At 48.5% G+C, this 20,304-nt stretch overlaps 1 protein-coding gene and 1 non-coding gene across 3 annotated transcripts in view; one reads left to right on the top strand and one right to left on the bottom strand.

The window, feature by feature from the left end:
• RFTN1 (raftlin, lipid raft linker 1) overlaps positions 1-20,304 on the top strand; it is a 177,748-nt gene that overhangs the window by 138,285 nt on the left and 19,159 nt on the right. For both annotated transcript variants that reach the window (XM_031469711.2, XM_031469661.2), the window contains exon 7: positions 2,251-2,366. In XM_031469711.2, the coding sequence (XP_031325571.1) occupies positions 2,251-2,366 (116 nt within the window). The remainder of the gene's footprint in view (positions 1-2,250; positions 2,367-20,304) is intronic.
• TRNAA-AGC (transfer RNA alanine (anticodon AGC)) lies at positions 10,951-11,023 on the bottom strand. The gene has a single exon. It is a non-coding gene; the product is annotated as a tRNA-Ala (tRNA).

Raw genomic sequence — 20,304 nt, 5'->3', positions numbered from 1 at the left:
AGGCAGCTCTGCTAATATATATATATATATATATATATATACACATTTTTTTTAATGGAGGTACTGGGGATTGAACCCAGGACCTCGTGCATTCTAAGCATGCACTTTACTGGCTAATGAGGTCTTTTGGAAGACAGAAGCTAAGGACCGCTGTGGGTTTTTATCTGTTGGTCTTTTTCTTAGTGACTTCTGGAAAATGGGGACAGTTCCTGAACTCCAGCATGACTCAAGGGGCTTTCTGAATTGGTCACTTTTCTATTCCTGATAAAGAAAAGATCACATTGATGTGCGAATTGGTCTTTTAAAATAAAAATAGTACTTCCTTAATCATGTCCCATCACAAAACACCATGGATGGGCTGGCTTAAATGAGAGACATTTATTTTCTTGTGGTTCAGGAGGCTGGACGTCTGTGATCAGGGTGCTGGCAAGTTTGGTTTTGGGGGAGGCCCCATTTCCTTGCTTGCAGACTGCCACTTTCTCTGCGTCCTCACATGGCCTTTCTTTTGTGCGAGGTCAGGGGTGGGGACTCGTTGGGGGTGCCCTGGTGTCTCTTCTTCTTTTAAGGACATCAGTCCTGTTGGTCCTGGGCCCACCCTCATGACCTCACTGAACCTTAATTACCCTCCGAAAGGCCCTATCTCCAAATGTAGTTGATGCAGGAAAAACGGATGTGGGGCGTGAGAAGGGCCGTGTCCCAGGCTTCAGTTGAGCCCCTGGGATGTGCCCCGCCAAGTGAGGGTCCTTGGCTTCACACCAGAAAGAATTCAGGAGCGAGCCACAGTTGAGTGAAGGTAGATTTATTCAGAGAGATACATTGGAAGGCAAGAGAAAGGCCACGAGGTGTGGGGGTTGGGTGCTCAGATTAAAAGTACGTACACACTCCATAGACAGTGTGGGCTGTCTCCAAATGGGGGTTGGGGGAGGCAGTGGCCGTGAAGGGCAGAGTTGCCCATTTTTATGGGCTTGGTGGCTTCATATGCAAATAAGTAGAAGGACCAGTCTAACTAGCCTGGGGAAGGGGCTGGGATTCCCAGGAAGCTGGCCATTTCTCACTCTTTGACCATTTGTGGCTAGCCTTGGGACTGCCATGGCAGCTGTAGGCAAGTTTTCATCATGCTAACATATTACAATAAGCATATAATGAAGCTCAAGGCCTACTAGAAGTTAAATCTCCCATCATCTTGAGCCTCAAGGCCTCCTGGGGGTTGAATCTTTCACCATTTTGATGTTAATTGCTGTAGCATTCCTTGAAAGGCTGTGCCCTGCCCCCTTCTGGTCTCATAGTCACTTCAGAAGTTAGAGCCTCTACGTTTGAGTTGGGGGTGGTGGGGTTGGGACATAGTTCAGGCCAGAACAGTGTGACTGAGTGGCGGTTTGTAGAAAACAGTCTAGGGGCCAGGAGGGATTGTCTGTCCACAGTCCCCTTTCACAGATAGCAGCCCGAGCCCCTGAGACGGGCACATCCCTTTTCGGGCAGAGCATGGGCCCAAAGCACCTGCTTCCGAATCCAGGCCTCTTTCCCACAATCTCTTATCTAAGTGAATCTAGGGGATTTAGTAGGAGCCATTAAACAAACAAACAAAAAAAGTGTCTCCTTTAAAGTCTTCTTCAGGGGCAAGGACCCTCTTGTATTTTTCTTGATACCCTCATTGCCTGAGACGGTTCTGTTGAATTGTACAAAACTCAGAACCTTACCATTCACAATAGCAATGTCCAGGGAAACCCTTTCCGCAGATTTCACCTCCTGACAAGAGCTGCCTAAAGTTCTGCGTTACAGACCCACGTCCCCCAGACATCAGCACATCTGGACTGCGTCTGGGAGCCCAGATCTGCTGCATGACATCTGTCCCCCCTTAAAAATGATTTCTCTCACCTCAACACAGTCTTCCTCTAAAAACTGTCTCTCCATGACTGCATTTTACCCTGAATAAGTTCCCCCCGGGTGTATCCTGACGTCGGAGCGTGAAAAAGGAAGGTAACCGCGTGAAATCAAATGGTGATTGCTAACAATGAAATTTGGGCTCATAAAATCAAGGATATTATTCAGAGCTGCGAGGTAAATTAGTCTCATTCATTCTGATGGGGCTAGACTCTATGGCTGTGTGTGCCTTCTTTAATTAACATGCTGAAAAGATGTTCTGATTGGGATTATTAATGAATGCAGTGAACATTTTTGCTTCTTGTAAGGCCACAGACGGTTTACAGAATTCTCCCTCCCCCTCCCTCCCGCCTTTTCTTTTTTCCACAGATTCCTTACACGGCTTGACAGATGGAGTATTCATCTTTGAAGCTGTTTCCGCAGAAGATAGCAGAGCCGTGCAGGGCTACGACGCTATTGTTGTGGAACAGTGGACGGTCCTGGAAGTAAGTGTGGGACTGGCAGCCGGGCTGTTCTTGTTTGGACAGTGATTGTTTTATCGTCTTCTTCCCTCTGAGCCTGGCTGCTGTTGAACGTGGCTTTCCCCTGACCTCCCTAGACCCTGCGAGGACCCCTTTCATCCTTCCCCCCACTCCTGTGTCAACCCCCCGCCCGCCAAGTCGGGGAGTGAACCCCACTTTTCCCTTTCTGTAGGGGAAAAAACACACTGTGTGTGCCAGACCATTGTGTAGAAAGATTCTTCTTTTGTTCATTTAAAAGCTCTGAGGGACACAAGTGAGGCAGACACGTAGTTTGTGGCCTCCGTAATCACAAAAGCAGCATTATTATTGGAGCTAGACTCCAAGGCACCCCTGCCAGGCATCCTGAGAAAAAATCTACCTGCACATGGGCTTTTCCCCTTCCCGATGGGCCTATGAGTAAATGCCCCCATTTTATAGATGAGGAAACTGAGGCATGGAGGGGTTAGGTCCCCGACCCATTAAGTGCTGAAGGGTGTCTGTAAGAAGTGTTGATCTGCGAGGCCACCTAATTGCTGTGAGTGGAGGAATTCCTCAAACCTTGTGACATTCTGCTGGGATTTGGGAAGGGCCGAATTCTTTCCAAGGTTTGCCAGTGTGCGTTGAAGTGCATTTCTCCAGCTGTGGACACGTGGACTTGTTAGACTAGTCTTTTGTACACCCTGGCATCTGGGAGGTAAAGGGAGCAGCCATTGGAAGGCTGTATGTTCTTGAGGAAGCCTTGGGAGAAACACAGGGCTGGTGTCACTCCGAGGGTGGACCCCAGTCTCTGTGCCCAAGGGAGACAGATGAGGATGCAGCTCTTTGTGGAGAGGGTGGGATGCTGGGACCCACCAGACAGCAGATGCTCCCACATCCTTGCAGCCTGCGGCCAGGCCCTCGCCTTGGGCCGGGGGGCACCCCACAGACACCATTCCCAGCAGGCCTAAAGTGGGGAGCAGGGCTGTTGGGTGCAGTCTGCATCTGAGCAGGGATGGGAAAGAGCTGCTTGCAAATGAGACAGAACAGAGTCCACAAAAAAACTCTGAAACAGGAGTTGCAAACACACAGCATCTGGGGCCAGTTAGGTTAGGGGCCAGGAGTGCCACGGGCATGTGAAGTAAAGACAGTCAGGAGGTGGTGACCTGATTTGCACCCCCCGATCCTGGTCCTCTAACTGGAAATGGGGTGCGGAAGAAGTGAGGTACTGTCAAAAGGCAGTCAAGGGTGGGCGGGTCACCCCCCACCCCCTACTCCCATCAGGACCCTAAATTCCTCAGCTGTGAGATGGGGGTGGTCCGTTCACCCTGCCCGCAGTGGCTGGCGGAGGGTGGCCCCGGTGATGGGACACAGAAGGTCATCTATGCAGGGCTGCGGCCCTAAGGACCCGAGCAAGCAGGCCTGTGCTTGCTGCCCTGCCCCCACCTGCCACGGTGTGCAGTTTGCCCTGTGACCCGCGGCTGCATCAGCGACACCAGAAACGTGGTTTCTTGAACACGCAATGGGCAGGCCACAGGGATGTGTGTCCAGTCCCTTGCTGTCTGCACAGTAAAATGGCTGTGGAAGGCGGACTTTATGGTTTCCACAGGAAACATGACTTCATGGCAGTGATCGAGAATCATCTAAGAAGGTGATTCTCCAAGTGTGGTCCCAGGACCAGCAGCAGGACCTGGGGAGCTGCTAGAAATGCAGATTCCTGGGCCCTGCCCTGGGGCTGCGGAATCGGAAGCCCTGGAGGTGGGCCCAGCCGTCTGGGTGTTAACAAGCCCTCTGGGGGGTTCTGAAGCTCCCTCAGTTTTAAGAACCAGTGTCTGAAGGAGCGGTGTAGACACTGCTTTCACCAGATGTTTGTGTGGTTGTGTGAGCCTGAGGGGAGAGCACCCCCACTGACTTGTCTTTCTTCTGCCTTTAAAATACTGAAATTTTAAAATGTGATCTGGATGGGGAAACTGGAGTGAATACCTGCCATATAAAATGTCTTTGGAGGGGGTGGGGGGACGTGGTTACGGACTAAAGTAAGGACACAGTTGTCTTTTTATTTCAAAAAGAAGTCAATTTTCCGGGTTAGGAAGTTAGAATGGGAAAGACTCAGATTTATTTGGAAACTTTTCCTGGATATGCAGATTGGTTTCCATAAGGTTTATTTGCCAATTTTATTTCTTCCACAGATGTTTGTACTTTTTCCCTCTTGACCTCTTAGTTTTGTGTTGATCTGTTGGGTGATATTAGTTTCGGGTCCTCCCTGACACAAACACGCACTTCAGGAATGCGTTGGCGTTTCCCCTGGAATCCTGGGGAATGAAATAGGGTTTTCACCACCTGTGATGGGCCCAGGTTATGCACCAGCCCACCAAGCCAACTCTGTGTGTCACTTCCAAACTGCTCGTGCAGGGCCAGATTCAGTCGCATCGGTAGCTTGAAATTGGCCGTGGCGGAAGTATTACACCGTTGAAATTGGCAAATGCTAGAAATTAGGGCTTTCCCCCCTGGAGAGCCTGTTGTAAGCCTTGGCCAGCACACCACTGGATAGACCTTTCTTTCTTCACATCTCAACACTGTGATGTACAGGTGTGACTAGCATCCAGTTAGGTGGAAACAGATTCTAATTTTCATCTGGTGATGGTCTGGATGTTGTGGTTCACCCGTTTTCCCTGCACAAGTCTTCAGACTTGCTTTTCCCTCTGGTACGCTTCGGAGTGTCCCCCAAATCAGTGGACAGTGACCCCCTCCTCCATCCCTTTTAGTAGCATCAACCTCTCAAAGGCAAAAGGAGAAGTGACCTCTTCTGGACAGATGGTACCCCTGGGTGTGTGGGTTTCTCTTCCTCTTTGCAGATGGTGTAGGCAGCCTTCAGGGGTCAGTTTACAGGTCACCTCCTCCAGGAAGCCTTTCAGACTCCTTTGGGGTGAAAGACTCGTCGTCTGTGTTCCCACGATTCTCTGTGCATCAGCCTATTAGGGCTTCTTTTTACTCATCCTTATTTATTTATCCACTTCCCTCCTTTCACGGTGAGCTTCTCGGCGCGGGGGTGGTCTTCTTTGTTTTTTCAAGACACCCAGGAAGTGCTTCCTGAAGTGGGTGAAGGCCTTGTGGGTCAGCCCAAGGGCAGACCAGCATCTCTCAGAGGTGAGGATCAGGGTCACCTGGAGAGCTTTTGAAAGCATAGATGTCCAGGCTTTTCCCCCAGAGTTTCCTGTGCAGCCCGTGGTGAGAAGCCCTGCCTTCAAGGAACCACGTGTCTGCAGCTGTCACCAGCACAGCCCAGCGGTGTCCATTCGGGGATGGGCTTGCCACTGGCTCAGCTGTGGGAAGAGGCTCTGTTAGACCCCTGCCCCGACCCCCAGACAGCCCTCCCTGCACGTCCCTCCCTCCGGGTGTGTCTGCCCAGCTCCCTCACATCCATCCTCCAGGCCCAGCCACTTCCTCTCTTCCCCACCCTTCTGGCCTCCGGGGAAGGTCTTTCCCGTTCAAGCCCCAGGCAGGTCCCTCCTGACTTGCAGTTGACCCTGCTTTTCCGACAACCCCTGTCCTCCCGGAGCCTCCCGGAGCTCTGACCACAAAATCGTTCTGATCAGCTTTTTCTCTTTTCTCACGGTTCCCCCTCTTTCCTCATGTGCACATTAATATCTTCAGCTCTCTGTGCAGACGCGCTGTTGGGATTCAGCCACGTCTTCCTGGCTTCCCTCTCTGTGCGCGCACGCACGCACGCACGCACACACACACGCGCGCACACACACGTACACACACACACACACACACTTTCTCAAGGAAACCTACCTGGCTCTTCCCAGCTTTGCAAACAGTGCAATATGTTGAAGAGAAGGTAAATTCTAGAGTCTGGCCAGGGTGGGTATCCAGGCCCTTATCTCTGACTGACTCAGTGTATGAAAAGGAAACCACCCCCTCCTTGCTTTTCCACGTTTCACTTGTATAAATGGGGCCATCGCCTCTCAAAGTCGATGAGAATGAAGAGAGATAATGTATTAAAAAGTTGTGAAGGTAGGACTTGGCATATAGTAAGTAAATACCTCTTTCTTTTATTGGTCACCTGGGATCATCCCTTAGAAAGATCGCCTGCCTACTGCCTCTATCTCTTTCTGAAAGCACCGAGGAGGCCAAGCGAGGGGAAGTGTGGCGTCAGGGGCAAATAACTGCATTTTTCTCAGTTGGAAACCGATGGCCTGAAATTAAAGGCAGCTGTGAATTGGATGAAAGTCCATCTGCAGGGCATTGATCACAGGTATTTTGTTTACTTTCTTTGAGTTTAAAGTCTAGAGGGTGAGCAGAAAGGGTCATTCTTGGAAGCGAAAGCAGGGAACCACAGGGACCAACAGGTAAAGGGTAAGAGACAGAAAGGCGGAAGCAGGGACCGTGGTCTTCTCTCTGAGTCTGCGCGTCCTTCAGCCGGGGGGCCCGTGGGGGTTGGTGGACGCCCTCAGGAGCTCCGTGAGCGGCAGAGCCTTCTCCGTCCTCCCCGCCCCCCCCCCCAGGGTGTCCTCTCGCTCATCAGTGCTGCTTGTGAAATCTGCCGCCAGGACTGAGCATAAGACAGCAGCAGGGAAGGCACTGGGCTGGTGCACTTGGTATGGGAGCTGGTGGGTTAATGGGAAAAGTCAACTAAAAAGAACCAAAGAAAACCACATTCACACCTTACACGTTTTATTTTAATATAAAATATGTAAATACACAAGTGGTTGCCAGTCTTTCTGAGTTAGGGGTCTGCTGATTGGAATTCCACTTCCTCTTTCTTCTATAAACCAAAGCATCCCCGATGGCCAGTGTCCGCGTCTTGAAAGTACAGCAAACGGATCTGACCGTGGAATCCTTCTGTCTTCCTGGTTTTTCCCTGGTCTTTTCCAGCCCCCTCCCCCACATCTAACTTGGCCACAGTTATTGTTAAGCAACTGTCCTCTGCTGAGTCCCTTCCAAGCATTCGACTTAGTTTTCCTAGAAGCACCTTCTGTTGCCCTTCCTCTCCGTTTAAATCATTTACGTTAAGACGTTTGACTCTGACCTTGGGTCTAACTGACCTGAACGGCTGTGGGAACACAGAAGATCCGCCCCCCAGGGGCTCACCCGCACAGCATCCTGGGATCCCGACGGTGCAGACGTCCGGGAGAGCAGCCGCAGAGAACCTGGTCTGCCTAAAGCTGGACCTGGGCTCCTGCTAGTGCAGCTGGAGACTGAATGGGCTTTGGGGGCACCCATGACAGCCCCCATACCCCCACAGCTTTCAAGGCACTGTTGTCAGGTGCTGTCTCCAAAGATTGAACATGTGTGTGTTCAATCTTTTCTTTTCTTTTTTTTTTTTTCACTGGAGGTCCTGGTGATTGAACCCAGGACTTCGTGCACGCTAAGCATGCACTCTACCGCTGAGCTCTACCCCCCAACCCCAGCCCCCACTGTGTGTTCAGTCTTGAATTGACTCCCAGGACCTCTCCTCCCAATAGTTTCTGCCCATTTTCCCAGCCTGTGGAGAGAGGTATCTGTGATCATGATGGTCTCATCCTGCGTTTGGGGAGTGGTCCCAGCCTTGGCTTCTCTGAGCGTTTCCCATGTAGGCTGGCACCTGTCTGATCCAGTGTCAAGCAAACTAGATGGAGGACACGATCCTTTGGCACGCTGTGGGAATCTCTGCTCTGATCCCTACTGGGACCCCAGCCCCCTGTGCAGAGGTTTCAGATGGCTCTATTGTCCCACCAAAAAGTCACTGTCTTATCCCTGAGGGGATGGTGAGAGGCACGTCTGCAGTTGGAACCCACTCTGGGGCACGGTCCACCCACCTGTCCCACAGCCCCGTCCGACAACACGGGATGTCTGTGCCTTGTGCAGGCTTCTGGGGATCAGTCTTCTCTTTCCAGGTCTCCCGACCATCTCTGTGACCGTCCACACTGGGACTTGCCAGGGAGTCACGTCAGTGTCTTTGGTATCTACAATTCACCACCTTCTGCTCTGACAAGGGAGCCAATATTTGTTCTCTTAAACCATCTGGCATTTTTTTCATTGCCATGGTTTCTCCAAGATAATCATTTTGTTTCTGAGATCATAGCCTTTTGTGCCAAAGACAGCTGTTCTCTGCCTTTCTCCTGTGATAGAGACGCTTTTCCTGTGGATGGTCCCTGCTGTGGAAGGACCAGCCCCTCCCAGGCGGTAACTCCACTCTTTTTGGCCCAGAGCAGACACAGCTCAGATGATTTTATTTATATATAGTCTGAAATATCTGTCTATCTGTGTCTCTACCCATTCTGTTGGTTCTTTCTCAGAACCCTGGTCAGTACGGAGACACCATCACCAGTTTGATGCCATCAGTAGGAGAAAAACTTCACGAAATAATAGGATGTATATTCTGTGGGGATATGTAAATGCAGAAAAAATGCCTGGGGTGGGGGGTAAAGCTCAGTGGCTTAGCATGCATGAGGTCCTGGGTTCAATCCCCAGTACCTCCATTAAAAATTTTTAATTTAATTTAATTTAATTTAATAAAATAAAATATTAGGGGGAAGGGTAGAGCTCAGTGGTAGAGCAGATGCTTAGCATGCACGAGGTTCTGGGTTCAATCTCCAGCACCTCCATTATATAAATAAAAATAAATAAATAAGTAAACAAACCTAACCACTCCCCCCTCCCCCCAAAAAGCCTGTAAAGACCCCCATCAGGCTGATGATGGTGGTCCTGGGGGGCTGGGAGCGGAACACTAGGATGTAGCTTTATCTGTAATATTTTCATTTTTGTAGAGAGGAATATTCACCTTACTTGCGTAATTAGAAGTCAGCTTTTCGAAGGTGCCTGGCTCCGCTGCCCCTGCCCTGCCACCCCTGCCCCACCGCCCCTGCCCCGCCGACCCTGCCATGCCGCCCCTGCCCCGCCGCACCACACCCTTTGTTCTCTTAGGCTCTGCGCGTCCTTAGTTTCTCCTTGCAGGAAAGAAAGTAAAACAGGTGTCGTCTTCCACACACTCTTTTCTCCTACGACTTCTCGTTTGCAAGTAATTTTTAACACGTCGATCGCCACGTCGTCACCCAAACCTGGGTGACAGTTGTGTTTCCTCAGGGGCCCTGTCACCCAGATACAGGGGACACTTCCCTCCATCCAATTATGCAGGTTTTTACAATAACTTGCAAGAGTTTTCGTTTGTATTACAGGTATTTAATAGTGACAACATATAAGTGTATGTGCAGATAGATAAAAATATTTTCTTTTGAACAAAATTATATAATATTACGTTACTTATGATATCCACTGAAACAGTTTATACAAACAACTAGGACAATATGTTCCTGTCTTTTTTATATTTTTTTTCTAGCTTCTTGTCTTGAAAATAAGAAAAGAAATTTTTTTTAAAACAATTCCGATCACACCGGGAAAACAAACAGATGACTTGTAAGCACACACACTGTTAGTGCGTCACTGCAGTGAAGTGTGAATTCGAGCCGCAGAACACCCACCTGGCAGTGGCTTACATGGTCTGGATTCGTTGTTGCATCTCACCCGGCAGGAGGGCTGGAGGGAGGTGGGGGTGTTGGGGAGGTCGCCGAGTCAGCTTTTTCCATGGCCTGGGGACACCTTCAGGGCCCCGGGTGCTGCCACCTTCTGCAGTCTGGTCCTCGGCCTGTCTGCGGGGTCAGCTGCGGCAGCCCCGAGCATCTCCTGGGCACATGGTGACCGTTGGGAAGAACAGGGCATTTCCTGCCATGTGCCCTTTTTTATTAGCAAGTCAGACCTTTCCCAGGAAGTCCCAAGCGGAGTTTCCCTTGGGTCTCCTTGCCCAGGACTGGGTCACAGACCCTCGTCACTGTCAAGATCACAGTTAGCTGGGGCTGGAGAGGGTGTCAGCTGGGAAGACGGGCCTGGGCTACCAAGGGGCTGCCACAGTGTTTGCCGCTGAGCGGGACTAGGATGCTGCTGGAAGCGTTTTAAAGAAGACTAGCCTTGGACTTGGCGACAGCTCGCAGAGTGCGGTGACGAAAGGAAGAATTTGACTTTTACTCTCTCAGCACGTTTTTCTTCCAGAAACTCTGGTCCCGTTTTCTCAGATTCCTGTATTTCACTTCCTATGCAAAATTTAGTTATACAGATACGTTAGATCTTTTAAAAATTTATTCAACAAATAAATATTGAGTTCCTACTGTGTGTCAGCCACTGTGGAAACATGATGAATGGACGAAATTTGGGCAGAAAGGATTGATTCCTTTAACCGGAGGGAAGAGGGTGGTCATTAAAAATGAACACCCACCCCCTGGCCTTTCCACACCCGTAAATCACTTCTCTTCCTTCTCAAGCTTCCTGAGGGGTGGTGAGAGATCCTAAATCACCAGGAACCTTTTAAGGCTGCTGAGATGAGGAGGCACTGTGTGGTATGGGACGACCAGGGAGCATGGCGAATTCAGAGCCTGGCTGCAGAGGAGAGGAGAGTGCAGGGAACTGTCACATTTCCAAGATCCTGGGACAACTTGATCTTTAAAAAGTAGTCTGCCTTGAAACACTCATTGCAGGCCACAGAATGACAGAAAGGAAGCAGCCCTCAAGGTGATAAGAAGGGCTTTATTTATTTTTTATTTTTTTATTTTTTTAACGGAGGTGCTGGGGATTGAACCCAGGACCTCGTGCATGCTAAGCACGTGCTCTACCACTGAGCTACACCCTCCCCCAAAGAAGGGCTTTATCTTTAGGTCTTCCCAGTGTGTTTGGGATTAGAAGGGTGGGAAATAATTCTACAAGAGCTTTATTTATGTATTATTTTAGAAGCATAGTCAGTTTACAGTGTTGTGTCAATTTCTGATGTACAGCAAGCATCATGTTTCAGTCATACATGAACATACATGTATTCCTTTTCACAGTCTTTTTCATTATAGATTATTACAAGAGATTGATGTAGTTCCCTGTGCTAGGCAGAAGAAACTGGTTGTTTTCTACAAGAGCCTTAAACACACACACACACACACGCACGCACACGCACACAATTTATTGTCTTATACTTGCTGGAAGTCAGAAAGTCCAGGTGGCCTCCACTGGGTCCTCTACTTTGGGTCTCACAAGGCTGAAATCACGGGCTGGCAGAGCTGCATCCTTCTCCCAAGCTCATTCAGGTTGTTGGCCGAATCCAGGTCCTTGTGGTTGTAGGACTGAGGTTCTTGCTTCCTGCTGGCTGCCAGCCAAGGGCAGATCTTTGCTCCTGAGAACTGCCTGCATTCCTTTTCGGCTCTCCATGTGGCCCCCAGAAGAACTTTTTAAAGGCACAGACAGCCTGGGAGCCTTCTTAAAAGCTGAACCTCCTGGGAGGACAGGGCCAATGGTTCTCCAAGAAGTTGGCTTAATTAAATTAATAAGTACAGAGGGTTGGAGGGGGTTCTTGTAGTTACATGATCGTTCATCACCACTTCTTGAAATGTGTTCTTTTAAAATTCACTTAGCTAAGAATTTTAGTGAAACTAAATTAAAAGAAGGGCCTCTGGGTGGAGTGAACTAGTTGAGAGGCTACACTCAGTAAGGATCTGCTTTCACTGGATGGAGATCTTTCTTTGTGGGCCCAATGATGTCATCCTGTGTCTTGTCCTGGGTCACATGTTTTTCAGTGTCTTGTGTAGAGACCTGGAAGGCAGGGGACCCACAGCTGGGAGGCTGTGGTGTATACTGAGTGACCATCAGGAAGACCAGGGATGCTTTTGGGCTCCAGAAAACTGTTTCATTTGGGCACTGGTGGGTGAGGATCGAGGGCATGGTTGAGAGTGGGGAGTGGGAAAGATTCTGGAAAACCCACTGAAACCAATGGCAACCAGAGCTGTATTTTCTGAATCTATCTGCTTTAACACATTGGGCTTCTAAATTAGATTATAGCCCATGGTCGTGGGAAACCTCCCACTACTTTTTTTTTTTTTAAAAGAGGTAAAGAGACAAAACTAGAAACCCTGAAAATTACTTTTCTGATGCACCTTCTTTTTTGAGGAGGTTTCCCTGACTTCATAAACTCCTTTCAATCTCATTATCTATTCATTTTTGAATGTTGAGTCAAAACCAGCCCAATAAAACTTAATAGGATACGTTTAAGTATAAAAAAATCAATTACATTTAAGTGGGGGGAAAAGTCAATAATCCAGCACGGGGACACCTGATCTGAAAGCAGTTCTGATGCTTAAGTTTAATTCAGGTGAACAGTGTCCCCACTGCTCCCCTCCAGATACTCCGGATACTTGGAGTGGTGACAAAAGGGGGGGTTTCCAGGTCCCTCCATTTTTGTTCTCTCCTGCGGTTTGCGGAGTCCCGTGTCCACCTGTGCCTCCACCTGGGAGATGCTTCCTTCCTGGTCCAGCCGTTTGTGAGGTTGCCCTCGATGCCGTCAGCTGGGTGCGTGCTCGCTCCCTTCTGGCACGTACCATGTTGCACCTTCCTTTGGAGTTGTTTAATTTTTTTTTTAACGTGTTTTACAAACTCCTTGCGTCAAGGACTAGCCATTCTTGATACCCATGTTCCCTGGATCCAAATGAATTACCTCCTTGCCTGTGTCGAGTTTTCATCCAGCCTCGGTTGGGTGAATCTGGAACAGCGTGAGGTCCCTCCTACGCGTATGGGATAACTGGCCGTATTGTGGACACGGACACGGGAGGCTGTCTTCCTTCTGTTGTTCAGTGTGATGCCAGCTGACTAGGAGTCTCCTGTCCTACTGCTCTCCTGCATCTGATGGGGAGCACAGACGGACTGTGAGGTGGACAGCAGTGGAGGACGTGCCTGGAAATGGTTAAAACCAAGTGGGCATGTTTATGTTGGAAGAGGAAAAAACAAGGGCAGTCAGGTAGCTGGTTCCGTATTTTTGAAGGGCCAGCCTCTGATAAAGGAGGTCAACTCTGTTTTCCTCGATGGCAAGGGAAAAGCTAGGTCCTTTGGGGAGCTCTCATGGAACCATTTGGCGGAGGAAGTAGCTGGGACGTGAGGCTGTCAACTCCCAGGTACTGGGTGTTCACGTATTCAGTTCCCATGAGATGAAGGAGTGATGGAGGTGGCCGCCCTGCCTTGGGCAGGGAGCACTAGAGAAGTGGTTCCAAAACCTTATGGACCCTCAGAATCACCTCATGGACTTGCTACAAATGCACATTCCCAGGCACCACTCCGGGAGATTCAGAGTCAGCAGGTCTAGGGGTGGAGAATAAGCATCTTCATGTTAAAAATCCAACCAGCCAGGAACCACTGGCCCGAGAACCACCCTGATGCTTTAATCAGCTGGGATGATGCATGGTTGACCTGTTGCTTATAAGTCAGTGGCCTCTTGGAGACAAAACTCTTAAACATCCTCTTCATCTAAGGTGAAAGGGGGTTACCACTTGGCAAATTCGACAAGACGACTCCAAAGCTAGTCTGATGAGGCCAAGACATCTGTTCTTAAACTTTCATAACTTTTTTTTTTCTTATTACAAAAGTGATGCTTGGACAGTTCTTCACAACATGAAGCATAGTTACCCTATGACTGCCCCAGCAATTCCACACCAAGGCATGTATCCAAGAGAAATGGAAACGTAGGTCTGCACAAACACCTATATGTAAATCTCCATACTAGCGTTATTCATAATAGCCAAAAAGTGGAGACAGTCCAAATACCCATCAAGTGATGAATAAATAAACCGAATATGGTATGCACGTATAATGGAATATTATTCGGAAATGAAAAGGCATAAGTACTAACACGTGCTCCAACAGGGATGAACCTTGGAAACTCGATGCTAAAATGAAAGCCAGGGACAAAAGCCCACACGTTCTGTGGTTCCATTTATATGAAATGTTCTGATTAGGCAGATCTATAGAAACAGAAAGTGGATTAGAGGTTGCTAACGGGTACAGGAATTTGGGGAGGAGGTGATGAAAATGTTCTAAGCTTACACTGTGGTCATGGTTGCACAACTGTGTGAATATTGAAAACCACTGGCTTGTGTACTATAAACGGGTGAAATTTTAGATACGTCAGTGACATTTTAAGGCGTTTTGAGAAACTGATGCATGGTATTGAAGACAGCTTAGAAAATACAAAAAAAGGGAACAAAATCATCCCACTCTCGTGACTGAGAAGTTGCTCACGTAACGTCTCGGTGTGTTTCCTTCTCGTCTATATTCTATATACATTTGCATATTTTTTAATGAGATGGTATTTATACCCTTTCTATTTCAGCACTTTAAATGGCTGTAGACTATTTTGGTATCTGAACGATCATATTTAATTTATTTAGTTTGTTTTCTATCAGTGGATTTTAGGTGGTTTCCTTTTTTTTTTTTTTTTCAGTCCTGTAGGTCATGAATATTCTTTGGTTTTATCATGTGCTTCATGTCACATTTTGATTGAAAGGTTCTTTCACGATGGTTGGTAAGCAGTCAGGAATCTACTGTAGGTGAAGGTGATAACTTTGATGTAGTTTTGTTTGTTCATTTGTTTTTGGAGAGAAGGTAATTAGGTTCATTTATTTGTTTATTTTTTTAGTGGAGGTACTGGGGATTGAACCCAGGACCTCGTGTATGCCAAGCATGTGCTCTACCACTGAGCTACACCCTCCCCACCATGTGGTTTTAAATTCTAGAGTTTTTGCTGACAAACTTCCCCAGCCCCTACTCCAAAATAAATACCTTTTCATTTTGTACTGTGAGAAAGCTCTTTCTAATCCTTATTTTTTATTGAAGTGTACTTGACTTACAATGTCAGTCTCAGGTGCACAGCAAAGTGATTCAGTTATACATATGCATACACGTATATGTAGGAAAGCTCTTTTTAAAGCCTTTCTTTTCTGGCTTGTAGATAAGGTGAAAAATGAAAGAAGGAAGAAAGGTTAAACATAGGATCCGTCACCCACCTCATTTTGTCTAAAGAGAGTAATAAAATGACACATCCTGCTTACTCCCAGAAAGTCTTATTAATTTCCTCTCGCTCCTCGAAGCAAGTGGGAGGGACTTGGCCAGTCCCTGGATGGAGAAAATGTGTCTGGTTTAACTGATATCAAGCAAAGCTGTTTCCAGGTCTGCTGGAGAGGACAGGCTCACCCCCGATGCATTCAGGCAGCTTCTGGAGGAGGGCGGCCTCGCAGCAGGTGGTCCCTCAGAGCAGCCTGCAGCTTTGAGCTCCTTATCCATCTGCACTTGGCAACTGCAGCCCCGTCTGCCCATACTCAGGGTCAGAGTCTGCCCTGCACCCCCTTGACCTTGGAACGTCCAGCCTCATTTCTCTAACGTCACCTGGGGGCCCTTTATGGTAACACACCTGGCATGGTTCTCCTGCTGCCCACCGGGCGCGTGTCAGCAGGAGCTCTGATGCAGGGCGTGCATGCCACCTCCTGTCCTTCCCCTCCGCGGCCCTGACCCCTCCCCCGAGCTGCACACTCCAGGACCACATCACCCGCCCAGCCTGGAATCCAGGAGAGTGTTATCTTGCACTGCAGGTTCAGGGTTGCTGCCAGCTTGGCGTGGGTGGTGCCTCGGGAGAAGCCCGGACAGGATCTCGAGCCAGTGCGCTCTTCTCCAGCAGGGGGGTGTTTATCTCTGCCTCCCAGAGTGCGCCGGTGGCGTGGCCGTGCCTCACGGTGGCTTGTCATAAATGAGACATCAGGGCTGCAGGTGTGCCAGGGGGCAGTGCGTCTGTGAGGAGGAGATGAGAGCTGGGTATGCCAGCTTTGAGTGTGGTGAGAAGCTGGCCGCCCCGAGCTCTGTTCAGCAGCAGCGAGTACGTTCTGCTTCTCTCCGACCAGACGAGGGGACTTGCACTATGATTTTCCTCCTAGGGATTTGCCCAGGCATTTGGCTCTTCCTGGAATAATCATAATATATCAGTTTGCTTCTGCTGTGGAATATAAGGCACCCAAAGCTTAGTGAAATAAAATAACCGCCTTTGAGAGAGGGTAGAGCTCAGTGGTAGAGCACGTGCTTAGCATGCACAGGATCCGGGGTTCAATCTCCAGTACCTCCATTAAAAACAAACAAACAAAAAACACCCTTTATGGTTGTAGTGAGTGCACAGGCCAGCTGGGTGATTTTGGTGATCTGGTCTAAGCTCCTGTAACCTCAGCAGGACTCCCTCTGCTGCTGGAGTCACCAGTGGGTCACCTGGTGCCTTGATGGTCCAAGATGGCATCTCTCATGTCCGTCGGCTGGTTGGGCCACGTGACTTTCATCATCCAACAGGCCAGCCTGGGCTTGTCCTCATGCTGCAGGCACGATCCCAGGAGAGCAGGTGGAAGCAGCGAGGTCACTCGAGGCCTAGGCTCAGGGCTCACAAGGACCGTATTCTGCTAGTCAGAGCGAGTCACGAGCCCAGCCCAGATTCACAGGGTGGAGGAGTGGGCTCTGCCTCCTTATGGGAGGACCTGCCGTGTTGCCTTGTAAAGAGGCCTGGATGCCTGAAGGTCATCACTGAGGCCATTTTTGCAAGCGATCTGTCTCAAATAATACAACAGTCCAAGCATTATTATTATTATTTTGCTGGGCTCTCGAAGGGCTGCAGACTTGGTTGCCTTTCTTTGGTGGCAGAGAAAAATCAGGCAAAGATGTGAATTAACCAGCAGGGGTGGGTGGCGCGTCATGGAGAGGGAGCCGTCTACGCACTGTATGTATTTTCTGCTGCTCTCTTTTCTTTCTCTAAGAGCTAAGCTTTTTTTTTTTTTTTTTTTCATTTTTAACGTATTCTCTTTGAACGTTATGAAAGCCAAAGTTGTCTCAAATGATACCGATGGCTTTCTTAGACTCTATTATGTTGGCCTAATTACATATCAGCAAAATGTTTTTCTGGGGCATTGTGTGTAAAACAAAGAGGGAAACAACATCCCCAGCCAGCCCAGCGTCCCGGCCCCTCCCCCGGCTGGCAGAGGCTGTGGTCCTGCAGAGGGGCTGGGGGAGGGCGGGGGCCGGGAAGGCAGGCCCGCCGCAGCCACTACTGGCCTCAGATGGATTTTCCCTTTCCCCAGAGAGAACGGTGGTGGGGGGGAGTCCTTCCTTCCCGTCCCCTTCCCTCCAGCACACCTCATGCTGGCTTCCATCTCAGGGTCGGGGGGTGGGGGGGGCATATGTTTGTTCCCACCATCCCCCAGCCTGGGATTTCCTGCAGCAGGAGAAGGGGCTCACACATCTTTGCTCCCAACGTACCCAGCACAGAGCCAGGTTGACTGGATGTGGAGATTCATAAGTGAACAGAGATCCCCTCTATAGCCTTGTCCTTGGGGTTGCTGGAGGACCCGCTGAGTGTTCTGCAGGTCCGCCCCAGCGTTAGAGCGTCCCCTTTCCATTTGATAAATAGAGATGGACCAGTCCTTCTTTCCAGCCTGGCATTCCCCTCCTGCCCTGCCCTTTACTTTCCATCCAGTGAGAGCGTGACTCCTGTTTTCCCCCTGTGCTGTTGGGGCCAGGGTCTCTGCTGAGCCCAGGCAGAGTGAGGGTGAACCCCAGATTCCCTGAGAACACGTTTACATGCCCTGTTTTGTTCTCACTACCTCTTGGTGTCTGCCACTTCCCTCTTCAAGCATCTGGCCGTGGTCTTTGGAGACCCCACTGTCCATCCAGAGACAGTCTCTCAGGCTTTCGTGTTGTCTGCCTCCTCAAGGCATTACTCTGTCTTCTTCAGTGTGTTTCCTACCCTGGGCGGCTCTCGGCCAGTTCCTCCTGGTTATCCCAGTTACCATCTTCTGCCTCCCGGTCCCCAAGAGACCCCGTCCTCAGCCAGCCTCACCTCTCCTGGGGTTTTCATCTGCCCCGTGCTGGCCAGTGCCTCCAAGCCTTCATTTTCATCCTAACCTTTCCCTGGCTGTAGACTGTGTGTTAGTGTCCTATTGCTGTAACAACCTTAGTGGCTTAAAACAACACAAATTCATTCTCTTATGGTTCTGGAGGCCAGAGTCCAAAACAGATTGTAAAAGATCATCGAGGTGCTGGCAGGGCTGCCTTCTTTCTCGGAGTATCTGTTTCCTGCTTTTCCACTTCTAGAGGCCAGCCAGCCCGAGGCTAGTCCGTCTGCCCTCTGCTTCCACCTCTCGCCTCCTTCCCTGACTCCCACCCTCCTCCCGCCACTCTTCTAAGGACCCTTTTTCATAACACCGAGCGCAACTCATTAATCTCCCCATCTCAAGAACTTCAACCTGCCAGCTCCCTTTTACCGTAGAAGGTAGCCTCTTCCCAGGCCCCAGAGATTAGGATGTAGACAGATTTGGAGGGGTTGAATGGGCATTATTCTTTCTGCCACAGGCCCCGTTTTATCTTGCTGCCTCCTGCCCCCTTCCACGGGTTTCTCAAACTCAGCGTGTCAAAAGTGGAATTATCACTCTCCCTGCTGTCCATGTCCCGTATGCCTGGGTTCAGCACGCGAGCAGCCCTTACCCCAGCCCCCCAGCATCTGTTGTGGATCAACACACTGATGTAACCAGCCCAGCATTGAGGAACACGGGTGATGTTCAGTGTTTTGCTATCGCAGACAGTTCTCCAGTGAAACTTTGTACATGTGTCATTTTTTTAATATATAGGCTGAATTCCCAGAAGTGAGCTTGTTGGGTCAAAGGGTACGTGTATTTGTAATTTTGAGAGATACTGTCAAATCATTCTCCATGAGGTGGAATCTGCCCTCCTGCCTGCCTTGAACCAAGAATGCTCACTACCCCCACAGCCTTGTCAACTAAGTCGTTGTCAGACTTCGGGGTTTTTCCAATATGTTAGGTCAAGATATGATTTCTCAGGGTAGTTTTGATTTGCGTTTCTCTTATTGTGAGATTTGGCATTTTTTCCTGTGCTTTATAGCCATTAGAATTTCCTTATCTGTGACTCGCTTCATTCATCTTAAAATTCAGATTCTGAGATTTTTTTTCTCATCAATTTTTAGAAGCTCTTTTTTGACTATAATTTTTAAATATTTTATTTTACTGAAGTATAGTCTGTTTACAATATTGTGTTAATTTCTGGTATACAGCCTAGTGATTCCATTATACATATATATTCCTTTTCATATTCTTTTTTATTATAAACTATTACCAAGTATTGAATACAGTTCCCTGTGCTATACAGTAGGACCTTGTTGTTTGTCTATTTTATTATATAGTAGTTTATATCTGCTAATCCCAAACTCCTAATTTATCCCTTCCTACTCCCTTTCCCCTTTGATAACCATAAGTTTGTTTTCTATGTCTGTGAGTCTATTTCTGTTTCATAAATAAGTTTGTGTCAATTTTTTAGATTCTACATATAAGTGATATCATAGAGTATTTGTCTTTCTCTGACTTGTTGCACTTAGTATGACAATCTCTAGGTCCATCCATATTGCAGCAAATGGCATTATTTCACTCTTTTTTATGGCTGCATAGTATTCCATTATATATATTTATCTTCTTTATCCAGTCATCTGTTGATAGACATTTAGGTTGCTTTTGAGCTGCAAATATTTTCACATCGTGTCATTTGTCTTTTGACTTTCTATAACATGTCCTTTATCAGGCAGTAGGAGTTTTATGTCACCAAATTTATTTTTACTTTATGGCTTCTGGATTCTAAGCTATTTAGAAGTGGCTTCCAGCAGACCCTTTAAAAATTAAAATAATAAAATTGTGTTAAATGTGGGGGATTGGACCCAGGCATCTGTTTCTTCTGAAAAATCCTAGTGAAATGACACTAAAAGAATGATGGATAGACAGACGGACAGACAGGTGTAGTTAGAGTCAGTCCTTCTCATTCACAGATTCCCTATTTGTGAATCCTACTTGCTGAATTTGTTTGTAGTCCCCAAGGCAATACTGTTGGTGCTTTCACAGTCACTGGCAGATGTATGCTTAGTGGCAAAGAAGATAATGTTGCTGCTGTGCATGTTCCCAGCTAAGGGAACAAGTGTCCCATCTGCAGTCCAGTTAGTGCCACACCGTTGACACGTTTGCGCTTTGTGCTGGTGATTTCACCGTTTAAAATGGCCCCCAAGTGCAGTGCTGAAGTGCTGGCT

This window comes from Camelus dromedarius, chromosome 2, assembly GCF_036321535.1.
Source record: "Camelus dromedarius isolate mCamDro1 chromosome 2, mCamDro1.pat, whole genome shotgun sequence".
Taxonomy (NCBI): Eukaryota; Metazoa; Chordata; class Mammalia; order Artiodactyla; family Camelidae; genus Camelus; species Camelus dromedarius.
The sequence above is the reverse complement of the archived record's forward strand: the minus strand, read 5'-3'. Positions and strand labels throughout refer to the sequence as shown.